The 17497-nt window shown below is 34.4% G+C and overlaps 1 protein-coding gene across 3 annotated transcripts in view; it reads left to right on the forward strand.

The window, feature by feature from the left end:
• Nucleotides 1–17497, forward strand: part of LOC106080484 (neuronal acetylcholine receptor subunit alpha-7) — a 189987-nt gene that overhangs the window by 95644 nt on the left and 76846 nt on the right. For all 3 annotated transcript variants that reach the window (XM_013241858.2, XM_013241859.2, XM_059364697.1), the window contains exons 3-5: nt 145–189; nt 5279–5569; nt 9389–9464. In XM_013241858.2, coding sequence (XP_013097312.2) covers nt 145–189; nt 5279–5569; nt 9389–9464 — 412 coding nt within the window. The remainder of the gene's footprint in view (nt 1–144; nt 190–5278; nt 5570–9388; nt 9465–17497) is intronic.

Consider the following 17497-nt stretch of genomic DNA (forward strand, 5'->3'; position numbering starts at 1 on the left):
CAAACTAACACATAGAAGTTAAAACACACATACAGCAGCAATGATCATAAATATTTGTCACTTTAATTTGAATTTAATTTACCATTTATTCGTAACCACTATCATTAGTGTTCTAATGAGTTTCCATTGTCTTTCTCATTGCAGGATGAAAAGAATCAATTGCTGGTCACAAATGTCTGGTTGAAATTGGTAAGCTAATTGATTTTAACTAAATTTTCATTTAAGCCATTAACCATAAGATTATTTTTGCATATTTACAAATTGTCTAAATAACTCTTAACAAAACTAAATGATGCTCCTATTGGAGAGATACGATTTGGGTGATTATCTTTAAACAAATCATTGTGCTTTTGAAGCAGAGGGTTGGCCCTGCATGTTAGGTAGGAACTGCATAGAAATTCATTGCGGAAAAGGAATTATTCGGTTAAAAGTCCTCCATTTTAAAAGGAGTGGTCATTTTAAAATATAACTACACCACAACTTTAATTAGGTTAGGTAAGGTTGAAAAGAGGGTGCAGATGTTTATCTGCCCCATGCTACTATGAACATTGTATTGCAATATTTTTTTTAAATGACCTCCATTCGTGCGTTCTGCTGCTGTGGGGATGTCGAAGTGGCAGTAATGATAATGAAGATAGCACCCATGACGTTTAATGCCGATCTTCGATTGAACGATTGTCATCTTGAGTAGTCTGGAGGATATTCTTTGCTAGATGGCACCAAAGCTGCAAAGCTGATCTCTGCGGGGCGAGGACGATACACTGGATGTTTACCGCTTAGGTCATTTTGCTGCAATGGATATCTGGACTGGCATCGAGCTCGGGAAAGAAGGATTATAGACAGGATGATCATAGAGCTTGTTCCCCATATGATGCTCTAAGTACCATACTATCTCTGAAGCTTTGCTTCATTACGTTAAGTGTGTAGGGGGCCAACATATCTGGACTGGCATCGAGCTCGGGAAAGAAGGATTATAGACAGGATGATCATAGAGCTTGTTCCCCATATGATGCTCTAAGTACCATACTATCTCTGAAGCTTTGCTTCATTACGTTAAGTGTGTAGGGGGCCAACATAGTTCAGGATTTAGTATGTCCGTGTTTGACGTTTAACAACTCCGAAGAGAAAATCAGAAACAAGTAAGAGTGCGCTAAGTTCGGCCGGGCCGAGTCCACCATGGTCCGTCCGTCCGGCCGTCTGTCTGTCGAAAGCACGCTAACTTTCGAAGGAGTAAAGATAGCCGCTTGAAATTTTATACAAATACTTCTCATGAGTGTAGGTCAGTTGGAATTGTAAATGGGTCAAATCGGTCCATGTTTTGATATAGCTGCCACATAAACCGATCTTGGGTCTTGACATCTTTAGCATCTAGAGGGCGCATTTTTCGTCCGATTTGACTGAAATTTTGCACGTAGTGTTTTGATATCACTTCCAACAACTGTGCTAAGTATGGTTTAAATCGGTTCATAACCTGATATAGCTGCCATATAAACCGATCTTGAGTCTTGACTTCTTGAGCCTCTAGAGGGCGCAATTCTAATCCGATTTGGAGAAATTTTGTACAACGGCTTCTCTCATGACCTTCAACATACGTGTCGAATATGGTCTGAATCGATCAATAGCTTGATACAGCTCCCATATAAAGCGGTCTCCTGATTTTGCTTCTTGAACCCCTACAAGGCGCAATTTTTATCCGAATGAACTGAAATTTTACACAATGACTTCTACAATGTTCAGCATTCATTTATGGTCCCAATAGGACTATAACTTGATATAGCTCCAATAGCATAACAGTTCTTATTCAATATGCTTTGTTTGCCTAAAAAGAGATACCGCGCATAGATCTCGACAAATGCCGTCCATGGTGGAGGGTATATAAGATTCGGCCTGGCCGAACTCAGCACGCTCTTACTTGTTAAGGATAATTTGAACATCGTTCTCATGAAAAGAGAAATATTGGTCATAAATACAAAAGAATCCTTTTTAGACGGGACAGTGTCCTTATTGAGTTCTTAGGAATTAAGAAGGTCCTTGGACTTCTTATTGGGTATATCGATTTTTCAGGTGGACGTCTTTGCGACCGGTAACGCGGTATCTGGACACGATTTTGAGGCACCATCAGAAGTTGGTGAAATCTGACGTAGCCGAAAGGCTTGTCAGAAGTGGTGCAACGATAAACGTTACCCATAGTCGGAAATTAGTGAGTTCTTTCCTGAGCTAATTTTTTGCTGGAGTAGACGCTTTCTACTAATGAGCATGACCGCAAACTGATAGAATTGACGCTTTTAATTTTGATAGCTCAAATAGGACATGGGCTAATTCTATGCATATTATGGTACCAAAGACACTGTAGCCCATTTTCTCGAAGAGATTATCTCTTAACAGGAGTATTAGAAAACATAACCATAGGCTTACAGAATAGACACCTACTTCTACAACTCGATTAAGGCATGACCGCAGACTGATAGAATTGACGCTTTTAACTATGATAACACAAATAGGATGTGGGCTGATTTTATGCATATTATGACACCAAAGACACAGCAGCCCAATCCTCATGACAAGAGATTTTCTCTTTTCATGAGGATTGGAAAACATAACCACAGGCTAGCAGAATAAATACTTACTTCTACAACTCAATTAAGGCGTGGCCCAAAATTGATGGTTGGCTAAAGCCTTTTGGCTCAGAGAGACTATGACTTCAGCCTTTTGGAATAGAAGCCTTTCTAGGATGGGGAGTGGACTGAGACAATGCGTTTCAGGTTTGCAAAGCCCAAGTAGCTAAGATTTTTAAGTAAGAAGAGCTCACTCATCCTAAGACCAAAACAGCATGATAACAGACTGGCAGAATATAAACTTTTTACGATGACTGCACGCATGAGTTATCCATTCCTGCAATGGCCAAGATCTTATTTCACAGATTCTCAAGGAGATGGACATATCTTACACTAACATAGACACACTCTATAAAGACTGCACGAATAGGGCTGACATTATATATGAAGACTACACGTGGGGTAAGGCTATGCCGTCCATAGTGACCGAGGCCCAGCGGCCCATTTTCACAATAAGGAGAACATTCCTTGTCTTGAGCCTGAGAAAGTTTAACCACCGGGTGGTAAAAAAGATGATTTCTATGATGAAAAGTCAAATCTGTGTAACCTGAGGCTATAAGTTGCAGAGTGACCAAGACTTGTGTTTTCTTTTCTCAAGGAGCTGGACATCTCTTACAAACTTTGAGAGCTTCACCTCAGGCTTGTGGATCAAACACCTTCTACAAAGAGTTCTCGAAATTGTAATAGGGTGAGGATATAGGTTTCATGCTCATCAAAGCACTATGAAAGATTTTCTTGGACACACTTTAGCATATCCCAAAGCCTTACAGCAGCGAGGAGATGACGTGAACCACTATTTTCCTTCAACATTTACTTCGGTCACTTACACATCTTATCATTTTGAACTACTGTAAAGGATTAAAGTAGCTGAACTTGTGCTGAGTAATATTCCAGAGTTAGTTTTTGCTATGTTCAAAATTTTCTGCAATATTTCCATAGAGACTTAAATATTCCTTTTTTATATTCCTTGCCAATCACACAGTCTTTCTTGCATGTCAGCCATGGACTTTGATGTAGTTTAAATGTTCTTACAAAAATAAACCAATATCTTGTTTTGTACCGTTTTGTGGTGGTTTTTGTTTATTTTACAATATTTTTAAATTGCACTTCCCTGACATAAAATATATCGATCAAATATCATTGCCATGGCTACTGAACTTCATTGTTGCTGTGCATGGAAAGGGGGAGGAAGAAATGCGTTTCTGAAGTAAACACAAATGTGATTGGTTCTGTATGCAAGGTACAGGGAGGATAAAGAAGGGCATAACCCTGCCATTTTTTATTCTCAATGGTCTGAGGTATCACACCCAAGCATATGGAATACTTCCGGGTTGTGTTTGTTTTCCTTCACTTTGTGGTAATTTGTTGAGAACATGCAAAATTATCCATAACCATAAGAAATGTTGTAGGCATGTAGCATTCATGCATACATACACATACACAAACGGGCACATGACACAAGCTGCTCATTCAATACATTGAACTTTGGCGGTTTGGCAAGCATAAATAAAATACAATCATCATATGAAAATGAAAATGTAAAAACAAGGAAACAAACAACACAACAACAATTCAAAAGAAAATACAACGAAATCAAGTGAAATAATTTTCTACACACTCCATATACTCCAAGCAGCCAGCAAGCCATCCATACATCCAATCAGGCAGGCAGGCAGTCAGTCAGCCATCCATCCATCCATCCATCCATCTAACCAACCATCCACATTCACACAACACTCCATGGAACGAACCATTGCTTGAAACTGTAAAATGCATTAAAACTTATCTTGTGTTTGCATTTAATGTTGCTCCCTTGAATTTACGACAGTGAATGAATGAATGAACAACTGAACGAATGACTGTGATAATGGAAGTTTCTGCTCGTAACTAACAAACGATAAGGAAGTCACACGCACATGCATATGGAGACCAGCGATTGAATTTTGGGTGCCAGACTTTAAATAAAATACTAAAAATAAAAATCAAGTAAATTAAAAATATAAATAAAGAATAAAAAAAGGGGGGGATATTCAGTTAAGACTGCAAACTGGCCAACGATAGAGGGCTATGAACGAAACCGTGAAATATGGGCCTGATACTGCTCTTTGGTACTGCAGCTGTAGAATGAAACAAAGTACCTAGCCATATACTTGATACTGACCTATTTTGGAATGGAATAGAAAGGAAAGAAACTAAAAAAAGCCTTGATATCCTAACGGTCGTAGTTTGGTGGGAGTCAGTGCACGGTGTGGTATCAGGAGGTTCGAACTCTGACAAATACTGCCGATATTGGTTACGCCTCCAGCCCTCCTTTATATACAATAAATCTCAGCTCAGTTCCTTAAGGAGTTGAAGAGAGAATACTAGATCTAAATGTACTTAAAAGAAATAAACTTTAAATTAAATTTAAAATGTTTTCCATTGAAACCAAGCAATTTATTCATAAGCTATTTATAACAACCAAATCTTAATATCTAGTAACTCCATTATGCCCTCATGACTATGGGCCAAGTAAAAATTTGTGTTCTTAAAGACTTTTTGCCATTTATGCCCTTAAATAAATTATGCTCTTTCTCTGCCTTTTACTAATGCTTTTATACCTTTTTCTTGTTTCTTCCTTTTCTTTCATTTTTTTCCATTTTCGTTTTTTTTTTTTGGCACAGGAATGGAACGATATGAACCTACGTTGGAACACTTCCGACTATGGTGGCATCAAAGATTTACGCATACCGCCACACCGGATATGGAAGCCGGATGTGCTGATGTACAACAGTGCCGATGAGGGTTTCGATGGGACATATCAAACGAATGTGGTGGTGCGCAACAATGGTTCGTGTCTCTATGTCCCGCCGGGCATATTTAAGTCGACATGCAAAATCGACATAACTTGGTTTCCATTTGATGATCAGCGTTGCGAAATGAAATTTGGCAGTTGGACATATGATGGATTTCAGGTTTGGCACAAACAAAAAAAAAAAAAAAACAGGAAACAAAATTAAAATTCCGAGTATTTCAAAAAAAAAAAAAAAAAAAGTAGAATAAAACAGAAAAAACTCTCGAAACTGGGATGTAAGATACCAGGGAGTACAGTAGTTTCTGTTTGAAAAATTTAAGTTGATTTTAAGTTTATTTGTATGTTAAGCTAATTTAAAGTTTCTAAAAAAATAAAATAAAACAAAAAAATTAAATAAAATAAAATGAAGAAAAATACAATTAACATAAATAAAACAAAATAAAATAAAAAAAAAAATAAAATAAAAAAAAATAAAAAAAAAATAAAATTAAATAAAATTAAATAAAACTAAATAAAATAAAATAAAATAAAATAAAATAAAATAAAATAAAATAAAATAAAATAAAATAAAATAAAATAAAATAAAATAAAATAAAATAAAATAAAATAAAATAAAATAAAATAAAATAAAATAAAATAAAATAAAATAAAATAAAATAAAATAAAATAAAATAAAATAAAATAAAATAAAATAAAATAAAATAAAATAAAATAAAATAAAATAAAATAAAATAAAATAAAATAAAATAAAATAAAATAAAATAAAATAAAATAAAATAAAATAAAATAAAATAAAATAAAATAAAATAAAATAAAATAAAATAAAATAAAATAAAATAAAAAAAAAAAATAAAATAAAATAAAATAAAAATAAAATAAAATAAAATAAAATAAATAAATAAAATAAAATAAAATAAAATAAAATAAAATAAAATAAAATAAAATAAAATAAAATAAAATAAAATAAAATAAAATAAAATAAAATAAAATAAAATAAAATAAAATAAAATAAAAACAAATAAAATAAAATAAAATAAAATAAAATAAAATAAAATAAAATAAAATAAAATAAAATAAAATAAAATAAAATAAAATAAAATAAAATAAAATAAAATAAAATAAAATAAAATAAAATAAAATAAAATAAAATAAAATAAAATAAAATAAAATAAAATAAAATAAAATAAAATAAAATAAAATAAAATAAAAAAGTAAAATAAAATAAAATAAAATAAAATAAAATAAAATAAAATAAAATAAAATAAAATAAAATAAAATAAAATAAAATAAAATAAAATAAAATAAAATAAAATAAAATAAAATAAAATAAAATAGAAAAAAAATAAAATAAAATAAAATAATATGAAATAATATAAAATAAAATAAAATAAAAAAACATTTTGAACTTTTTAGTGCCAAAATGTTAAAACTTCAAAAAAAAATATCTTCTAGTCATCCAATATATATTGGGTTGCCCAAAAAGTAATTGCGGATTTTTAAAAAGAACGTAAATACATTTTTAATAAAACTTAGAATGAACTTTAATCAAATATACTTTTTTACACTTTTTTTCTAAAGCAAGCTAAAAGTAACAGCTGATAACTGAAGAAAGAATGCAATTACAGAGTCACAAGCTATGAAAAAATTTGTCAACGCCGACTATATAAAAATCCGCAATAACTTTTTGGGCAACCCAATACAACTAAGATGAACCGGTATCCTAAATTTTAGAGAGTCACTCAGTCTTTAAATAAAGTACCATTTTGAATCTTTAGTACCTAAATGTACGAACTTCAAAAAAGTCTTCTGGTCGCCCGATAAATACTGTTAAGGTGTAACTATTTCGTAATTTTGAGACCTTTAGTTCAATCCGTAAATAAAGTACCATTTTGTACGTTTAAGTACCAAAAATGTACATATTTCAAAAAAAAAAACTTCAAGTCATTCAGTATATACTGCCAAGGTACAATTTTGTATGGTTCAGTTCCGAATATAAATAGAATCTTCTAGTCGCCCGGACATACTGCCAAGATGTAGCTGCATCAAATTTCAGAGCTGTAGCTCTATCCGTAAATAAGGTACCATTTTGTATGTTTTAGAACCTAAATGTACAAATTAAAAAAAAAATCTTCTAGGCACCCGGTACATTCTGCCAAGATGTACCTGTATCCCGATTTTCAGATATATATTGTATGTTAAATGCAAAAATTAAAAAAAAAATCTTCAGGTCGCCCGAAATATACTCTCGAGTTGTAACTGTATCGCAATTTTGAGATCTTTAGTTCAATCCATAAAAAGGTACAATTTTGTCCGTTTTAGTACCAAAATTTCAAAAAAATCTTCTTGACACCCGGTACCAAATTTCAGAGATGTAGCTCAGTCTGTAAAGAAAGTACTATTTTGTACGGTTTAGTTCTAAAATGTACGAATATCCAAAAGAATACTTTTAGTTGCCCGGTACATACTGCTAAGATGTACCTGTATCTCAAATTTCAGAGCTCTGTCCGATACATACTGCCAAAATGTACGAGTATACGAAATTTCGGAGCTGTAGCTCAATCTATAAAGAAAGTACCAAATAGTACCAATTACAACACAAAAGTACGTTTTCTTCCACACTTCTGGTACGATTTCAGCATTTCGTATTTGGTACAACTTAGAGTATTTTTGTCAAGACTACTATAATTTTTGCCAAATTATTTAATACTAACCGTCTCCGTTTACTATAAAAGTAAATAAGCTTTATCGTACTAATTAAAACTTTTTGGTACCAAAACATGCGGTATATGAAACCAATCACTTAGACAGCCCACATTTATTTCATAGTTTGACCTACATGTTAAATTTCAGAGCTCTTGTTCAATCTATAAAGAAAGTACGAAATTGTACTAAATACGGTACTAAACGTACGTTTATCCCATTTCCAGTACAATTTTTCATATTTTTTCTATCTACCCCCTTTTTTTGCAACAATAATCATTTAAGCCAAATTTTTAAGCTCTACCCAATCGCCCTATACAAAAATGCAAAAATCACCTATTTCGTACCGATTTTGGTAGTTTTTAGTACCTAAAAGTCCAAAAATCCAAAAGTCCAAAAACTTATTTGGCCTCCCAATTAAGGTTGCCATAGCGTGCCTAAGTACCAAATTAAAGCTTTAGCTCAAATAACAAAAAAGGTACCAAAAAGTATCAATGCGGTACTAAATGTACTATTTCTCTGACCTCCGGTACGATTTTGGGAAATTTTTGTTAGTAAATCTTTTTTCGAAATATTTTTTTAATTTGAGCCCAAAATCACAATTTTAGCCAAATCCGTTCGCGCAGGGTAAAAAATCTCCATTTCGTACCATTTGGTAGTTTTAAGTACGACCCAAGACCCAAAACTTTACCAAAAAGTACCAATGCGGTACTGAACGTACTATTTCTTCGACTTCCGGCACGATTTTGGGAAATTTTTTGTAAACATATTTGATCAGTCAGCCAGTCCGTCAGTCACGGTAAAAAGTCACCACTGGGTAAAAAGTCACCATTTCGTACTATTTGGTACTTTTTATTTAGTACCTAAACGTGCGAATTTCACAAAATCCGGTCTTGCCATGCACCTATGATCCAAGACCCAAGACCCATATTCATGACCAAGTCCCAGTTTCATGGATCTAACTTTAGCCGTTTGGTCTGGGCTGGGTTGATCAGTCAGCCAAGCAGCTCTTTTATATATAGATAAACTAAAACCAAACAAATAAAATGCTATAAGATAAAATTAAATAAGAAATATAAAATAAAACAAAATAAGATTAAATGCAATAGTAAACATTTTAAACTTTTTATTTCTATTCTATTTAATTTTTTGTTTTTTTTTTTCATTATTTTCTTTTTGTTATTTTGTCTGTAAAAAATGTGCTTTATTGAAAAAAACAAAAAAAAAAAAAAACGAAATTTAAACAAAAATCTCATCTCAACTGTGTCTGTTTCGACAGCTGGATTTACAATTACAAGATGAAACTGGCGGTGATATCAGCAGTTACGTGCTCAACGGCGAGTGGGAACTACTGGGTGAGTAGGTTATCTTTGTTTTGTGTGGAATGCTGCTACGGCTTCAGCAAAAGCAGTAGCAGCAGCATACACAGCATATATACCAAAAATGCGAAATGACTCCCTTTTTGTAAATCAAATGAATCATGGCTACCCAACAAACAAACGAACCACCAACCCAAAACGACCACAACCCTCTCATCCTCAAAAACATATCAAGATAAAGTTTTTTCTTTTTTAACTTTCCCAAAATCACTGACATACCACAATAGGGCTCTGTCATTTTTTGTTGTTGTTTTCATTGTACTCTCATAGTACTTATCCATAGAGCGGAAACATGATGTTTGTTCTATTTCCGTTTCACATCTGCAATGAATAGGAAAGATCCCCCCATGCTACAAAAAAAAAACTGCAAATGAAACAGGAAACTCAAAAAAAAACCAGCACGCATACACAAAGAACCCTATAACCACTCTCAATACAGACTCCCACACTTTATAGATGTGTGGTTTCATACGCCTACCCTCTTTAATCCTTGTAGACCTTTCATCAAAAAGTAAACTCTTATCTAGAATTCTGTAACAAAAAAAAAAAAAAAAACGAAAAACATTGTTCCCTTCTAAAAGTAGCCAACTTTGTGTTCTGTGTGTCTGTTAGAGTATCTACAGCCTCTCGCTCTCCCTCTCAATGCATATCGATTAGCATTCAAAGTTCACTCTCGCCATTGGTGTGTGCGTGTGTGTAATGTAGATGGCGAGTGATTGAGTGGAGAGACTTTTGCGTAAGAAAAATTATTGAAACATAAATGTTTGTAATGGTTGTTACTATAGTTGTTGTTGTTGTTGATGTTGTTATTGTAAATGTTGATGTTTTACTGCTGTTATTAATGTTGCCATACTTTTATTGTTTTTTTTTTTGAAATATTAAATGTGTACCCAGCCGAAGTAACTGAAAAATATAGAACATTGGCTTTTCCAATGATAACCATAATGGCACCGTACACAACATGCAATATGCCATAGGACATAGAAACACAACAAGCATAAAACCCAAAAATTTACACTCCACGAGTAAACGAATATTTTCAAAACTGTAAAAATAAAAAAACTACTTCGTTTAAAAAAAGACGAACAAATTCATATTCTTTGACGAGGCGATGCAAATGCAATTTTTCCCCATGAACATTCCACTAAGGAACAGGAGCAAACTTCTCCCATTTCAATGAGTGCATTCCGATTCAAAGTTTAAGCTCAATGATAAGGGGCCTCCTTTATATAGCAGAGTCCGAACGGAGTGCCTCAGTGCGACACCTCTTTGGAGAGAAGTTTTACATGGCATAGTACATCACAAATGTTACCAGCATTAGGAGGGGAAACCACCGCTGAAAATTTTTTCTGATGGTCTCACCAGGATTTGAACACAGGCGTTCAGCGTCAAGGGCTCTCTGAACATAACCTCTGCGATACGGTGGCCTCCACGTCGCCTTTGGTGTCGCCTAACTTACCTTGCTTGGGCTTGTGTATAAACATCACCTTTGCCTCCTGCCAGGCTTTTGGAGTATGTACAAGTCCTAGGCATCAGCAGTTTATCATGGTATCCACAATGCGTTCCATGGTTTTGAGTTGAAAAGACGTAAGGCTTATAAGTCTGCAGGCCTTTGCAAATTTGCAAATGTTCCCCATGAACATTCCACTAAGGAACAGGGGCAAACTTTTCACATATCAATGAGTGCAGTCCGATTAAATTTTAAGCTCAATGATAAGGGGCCTCCTTTTTATAGCCGAGTCCTAACGGCGTGCTGCAGTGCGACACCTCTTTGGAGAGAAGTTTTACATGGCATAGCACCACTGAAAAATTTTTTTGATGGTCTCGCCAGGATTAGAACACATGTGTTCAGCGTCATAGGCGGACATGCTAACCTCTGCGCTACGGTGGCCTTTGGTGTCGCATAACTTGCCTTTCCGGTATTGGGTATAAACACCACACTTGCCTCCTGCCAGGCTTTCGGAGTATATGCAAGTCCTAGGCATCAGCAGTTTATCATGATATCCACAATGCGTTCCATTGTTTTGAGTAGAAAAGATGTATAAGTAGGCCTTTGGCTTATAAGTCTGTAGGCCTTTGGTGTCGCATAACTTACCTTGCTGGGCTTGGGTATAACGCCATCTTTGCCTACTACCAGGCTTTCGGAGTATATGCAAGTCCTAGGCATGCTGTAAAAATAATGACCAGATGATAGTCGGCCTCTTTTTGTAGTAACGCCGAAAATATTCCATCAGTTCCGGGTGACTTAAATGGTTTGAAGCTCCTCAAGGTTTCTTTGACCATAAATTCCGTTATGGTAAACCTTCAAACAACCTCATTATTCAAAGATACAAAGATACCTCATTATTCAAAGATAAGAAAAGGTACTTGGTAACCAAGGACCAAGTACAAGTACATATTTGTATAGCCTTTAAATAACTTCAGACTACTGATTTATGAAAGATTCCTCAAAGATTCATAGTATAGGGGCAATAACCCGGCCGGGACAACATCATGTCTGTTTTATCTTCTTCATTGCCGTGATGTTGGGAGGTAAATCTTAACTATATATGATTCTTTAATGATATGCATGGGCAATTTTGTTGGCAAAATCATTGGTGTTGATATTGGGTTGCCCAAAAAGTAATTGCGGATTTTTCATATAGTCGGCATTGACAACTTTTTTCACAGTTTTTGGCCCTGTAATTGCTATTACTTTTAGCTTGCTTTAGAAAAAAAGTGTAAAGAAGTATATTTGATTAAAGTTCATTCTAAGTTTTATTAAAAATGCATTTACTTTCTTTTAAAAAATCCGCAATTATGTTATGAACAATTTTAAATAAAAAGTAAACAGCAATATGATACATATCCTACAACTTCCTACACTCGATATATATAAGCTGCTGATTTGCCTGTAAAGCAATCGATCTAAGGGACATTAAGAGCTCATAAATTCTTAGTCTAATGGTTGCTTTCATAACATACACACGTGAACAAATTTTTAATGAATGTGTTTAGAAATGAAAACGGATGTTCTGTATGTTAGTATATGTGCTCCCAAAATGTGTTTAAAACAATTATTTTATGTTGCTTTTTGTACATTTTAGATGTGTAATATATTTATATAAAAATCAATGCATAATTCTTAAAATGTAAATGCCTTATATAACCCCTTGTTGTTTATTGTATTCCTATAATGTGTATAAGTGATAATACCAGAACCTTGTTGTGATGATTTTTCTTGTGCGTCTGCAAACATAGAGTTTATTGAATGAACTGAAACAAACTGATTTTAGCTTTTAAGTCGTATTTGTTGTATTTTAGGCCTACTTAACTATAAAACCAATGTAAAGCATCTTACTGATAATATTACGAAACCCCTGAGGAAGTCACCAAAAAAGTGACGAATCGTTGGAAAAATATCAGCATCGTGCTCTTCTCTCAAATACCATTTATTCAAACCCCATATTGACATTGGTTTAAGGGGAGTTTACACGATGAGGCGTCCTCCAAATACATGGCCCCAAAATTGGTTATCAAATTTGTTTTCTAATCTCAAATACCTTTCATAAGAACCACATATTGGCATGGTGGAAAAATGTTTACCCTTTGGGGAATGTTTTGGGGAAGGGGTGATGCCCTTAATACATGGTCCTACATTTGGTTATCAAATTCGTATTCTACTCCCAATTACCTTTATTTGAGCCCCATATTGCGATGGTCAGTAAAATATTGCTGTTTGTTGGGTATTTTGGGAAAGAAAATTGGTCCCGAAAGTGGGTATCAAATTTTGCTCTACCCCCCAATAGCTTTCATTTAAGCACCACATTGACATGGTCGGTTTAGGGGTGTTTTGGGGATTGGGGTGGTCCCCCAAACATTAAGACCTGTAAATATACTCACTGTTTACAATTTAAGCGAAATCGGTTAAAAAATAATGCTTTTATGGGCTTCAGACCCTTTATCGGCAGATCGATCTATATGACAGCTATATCTAAATATAGTCCGATCAGAATCATATTTAGGTCGGATCTTGGGTGGTCTTAACCTACACACTGTTTCAAATTTCGGCGAAATCGGGTAATAAATAAAGCTGTTATTGGCTTCAGACCCTTTATCGGCAGATTGGTCTATATGGCAGCTATATCTAAATATAGTCCGATCTAAACCATATTTAAGTCGGTTATCAGGAGTCTAAAAATAGCTCACTGTTTCAAATTTCAGCTTAATCGGATAAAAAATAAAGCTTTTATGGCATTCAGACCCTTTATCGGCAGATTGGTCTATATAGCAGCTATACCTAAATATAGTCCGACCTGTACCATATTTGGGGCTGATATCGGGAGGCTTAAAATAACCGACTTTTTTTAATTTCAGCGAAATCGGGTAATAAATAAAGCTTTTATGGGCTTCAGACCCTTTATCGGGTGATCGGTCTATATAGCATCTATATTCAAATATGGTCCGATTTGGCCCGTTCTAGAACTTAACCAGCGTGCATCAAAAAGACGTATCTGTGCCAAATTTCAGCTTAATATCTCAATTTATGAAGGCTCTGGAGTGATACAACAGACGGACGGACAGACACACGGACATCGTACTATGCCATGCAAAACTTCTCTCCAAAGAGGTGTCGCCCTGCGGCACGTCGTTCGGACTCGGCTATAAAAGGAGGCACCTTATCATTGAGCTTAAACATGAATCGGACTGCACTCATTGGTTTCTGAGAAGTGTGCCCCTGTTCCTTAGTGGAATGTTCATGGGCAAAATTTGCATTTTTTTAGTTCACATTATCGGCATTTATCTCTTATGCGATAACTTTGCCAAGGAGAGTATATTTTCCATGTTGCTACTACTTCAATAGTAGTCAACCAATAGTTTTCCTTTTCATCGCTGATGTGATGATATTCGGTATCTACATGTTTACTGACGAAGGCCACCGTAGCATAGAAGTAATCATGTCCTGACGAGACCATCAGAAAAAAATTTCCAGCGGTGGTTTTCCCCTCCTAATGCTGGCAACATTTGTGAGGTACTATGCCATGCAAAACTTCTCTCCAAAGAGGTGTCGCACTGCGGCACGCCGTTCGGACTCGGCTATAAAAAGGAGGCCCCTTATCATTGAGCTTAAACATCAATCGCACTGCACTCATTGATATGTGAGAAGTTTGCCCCTATTCCTTAGTGGAATGTTCATGGGCAAAATTTTTTTGTTTTTTGCGAGTTTAATAAACAAGATTCCTTATGAGATTAGTTGCACCCATCTAATCAGCATTTATAATCATTAGCTCTGGACACTGAATTCCTACTTCATATGAAAGATTTTTCTAAATACAAACCTTCTTTGCAAGCTGAAGAAACTTTGATATATTCTGCTTCCCTACTGCTGAGTGCAACTGTTGTCTGTTTTCTTGGCTCCTACGATATCACAGCGCCTGCCACGATCAACAAATATATTCTACTAGCCGAACTGGGCCCGCTCCGCTCCGTCCTCCCCCTTCCGTCATCAATTAATTATGAAGCCTATTCCTAATTCCTGACCATATTCGTAATCTACTCCCGAATACCTTTCATTTGAGTCCCATATTGTTATGATCGTCAAATAAACCTATTTTAAAGGGTTTTGGGGCTGGGGCGGCCCCCCAGTTACTTGGACCCAACTTTTATTATGTAATTCATACTCTACTCTTGAATACTTTTAATTTGAAGCCCATATTGTTCCGATGGGTCCACTTTTATTTTTCGGTAGTACATTTGGGGTAAGGGGGAGGGCCGCCCCCCTCCCGATATCAAACCGACAAACAAACACAATTTGAATTTTATATGTGAAGATTGAAATGGATAAACAGACAGACACACCAAACTTTTGAAAAAAGATAACTTTTTTCATGAAAAAAAACAACAAAAATCAATTACAACAACCTTCTGCCTCATCGCATAGCAATTAATATTTTAATATAAAAATCTTTTTGCAGCGTTTGAGTGATATGAATTCAAAGTCAAGTGGAGCGTATGATGCACATTTGAGGGTTTTACTTTAATATAACGAATCTACAATAAAGTATGAGAAAAAGCAAAAAAAAAAAAGAAAAAATGAATGATCATTTTTTTGGGTGTTTTGTTAAATAAAATTGAATAAAAGCACAAGGACCATGGAAACAAATTGCAAGTATACAACAAAGCATTCAAAGACATTTATGAATTCATATAAAAAAATTAATAAAATTGTTTGTGGTCATTTACGCTGTTTTGTTAACATTAATAAAAGTGTAATTCATTTTTGATACAACAATTCATTAAATTATTTATTGTTGATATAAATAATCCTAACCCTAAATTTTTTTCTTCGATATATAAGTCTTTGATATATAGGAACCATACCATAAAAAAGGTTTCAATTTTAAAGAAACCCATTATACATTGTTTTCGAAATTTATTCTGAACATAAACCACAATTGATTTAAAATGAAGGCTTAAATTTATCCCAAAAATATGTACCAAAGGAACCTCTTGGCTTCTCCTAAAATGTAACTTAACAACACCTTACCATAGTATTTACCCTTCCAGCTCATCGTATATGCCATTTTATTGGCCTTTGCTACGAATAGAAAATATAAAGAACCTCCAAAAAAAAATATATATAAGCTTTATAACCACATTTATCTTTTCGTGGCCTTATACCTGAAGAATATTTAACACTTTATTATTGCTATCTGGTGTTTTTCGTGCAAAGGGATGTGCTCCTTCAAACAAGCAGCAACAATTTCCCGGCCTGCATTTAATGGTTTTTTATTTTATCTAGCAGCGCGGTTTAAAGTACTCCAACAAAAGGCGTAAATTTTGTGGTTGGGAATATTATAACCATTTTGCAAAAGGGAAACATTTAAATAAGTACTTTGGTGTGGTGTTGCTTCTTTTTGCCAACTGTTCTTCTTCTTCTTCTTGCCAAACTCGAAGGTTGAGGTAGCTAGCGGTAGAGCTCGTTGATTTATGGTAAGCAATAGTCAATTGCATTTTGGTTTACATCTTCTTCAATAGCTATACAGGAATATAAAATTAAAGGGGGAGAACAAGTAAAGCTTTAAGGGTGATTGCAAAAAATTTTTTGCTACAATTCAAAGGAAAATACAGGAAACTAACCAAAAAGTAAAAATAAAATTAAAAAAGAAACCACAAAACAATTTAAAATTTATCTTAAAAAATATTTAAATATATAAGAAATATTTTAGAAATGTATTGACCACCCGCCGAACTGGGCCCCCTCCGCTGCCCCTTCTTTTACATTATATGGACAAAAATTATCCATTGAATATTTATTTTCAACAATTAAAGAGCTTTTTGTGAAATACCATGCTACGAAAATGGTATGTGCGTATCGCTTGACCAACAGTTTGACAATAACCAGTAAGGATAGGCAAAAGTCGGGCGGTGCCGACTTTATAATACCCTACACCTACCCTTTAAATACAAAAGTGGGACTATATCTAATTCTGAACCAATTTTGATGGACCTCGGCGGATGTATTCAGATAGGTTTTTAAAATTATTGTACCAAATTTTGAGCAAAGCAAATATGTTCAAAATGTAATAACTACGGTTGACAAATGATGGGAGATGGGAGCTATATCTAAATCTTAACCGATTTCGATCAAACTTTAGGGATATTGTGGAATTCGTCGAGGAAAGCGTTGTACAAAATTTTGGGATGATCGCTTGCAGTGGGTCTAGGAGTGAAAATCGGGCGATATTTATTTATATGAGATATACCTAAATCTGAACAGATTTCTATGAAACTCAGCAGTAATACCGAGAGTCATAAGAAAATCCTTCCTGCAAAATTCCTAGAGAATCGGTTAACTAATGACCATTTTATTGCTGTATTACTGCAAATCGGACGAACATATATATGGGAGCTGTATACAAATATGAACCGATTTATATACAATTCAGCAGTTATATTGGAAGTCATAAGAAAATTCTTCCTGCCAAATTTCGAGAGAATCGGTTAACAAATGACCATTTTATGGCATT

The sequence above is a fragment of the Stomoxys calcitrans genome, chromosome 3 (assembly GCF_963082655.1).
Source record: "Stomoxys calcitrans chromosome 3, idStoCalc2.1, whole genome shotgun sequence".
Lineage (NCBI taxonomy): Eukaryota > Metazoa > Arthropoda > Insecta > Diptera > Muscidae > Stomoxys > Stomoxys calcitrans.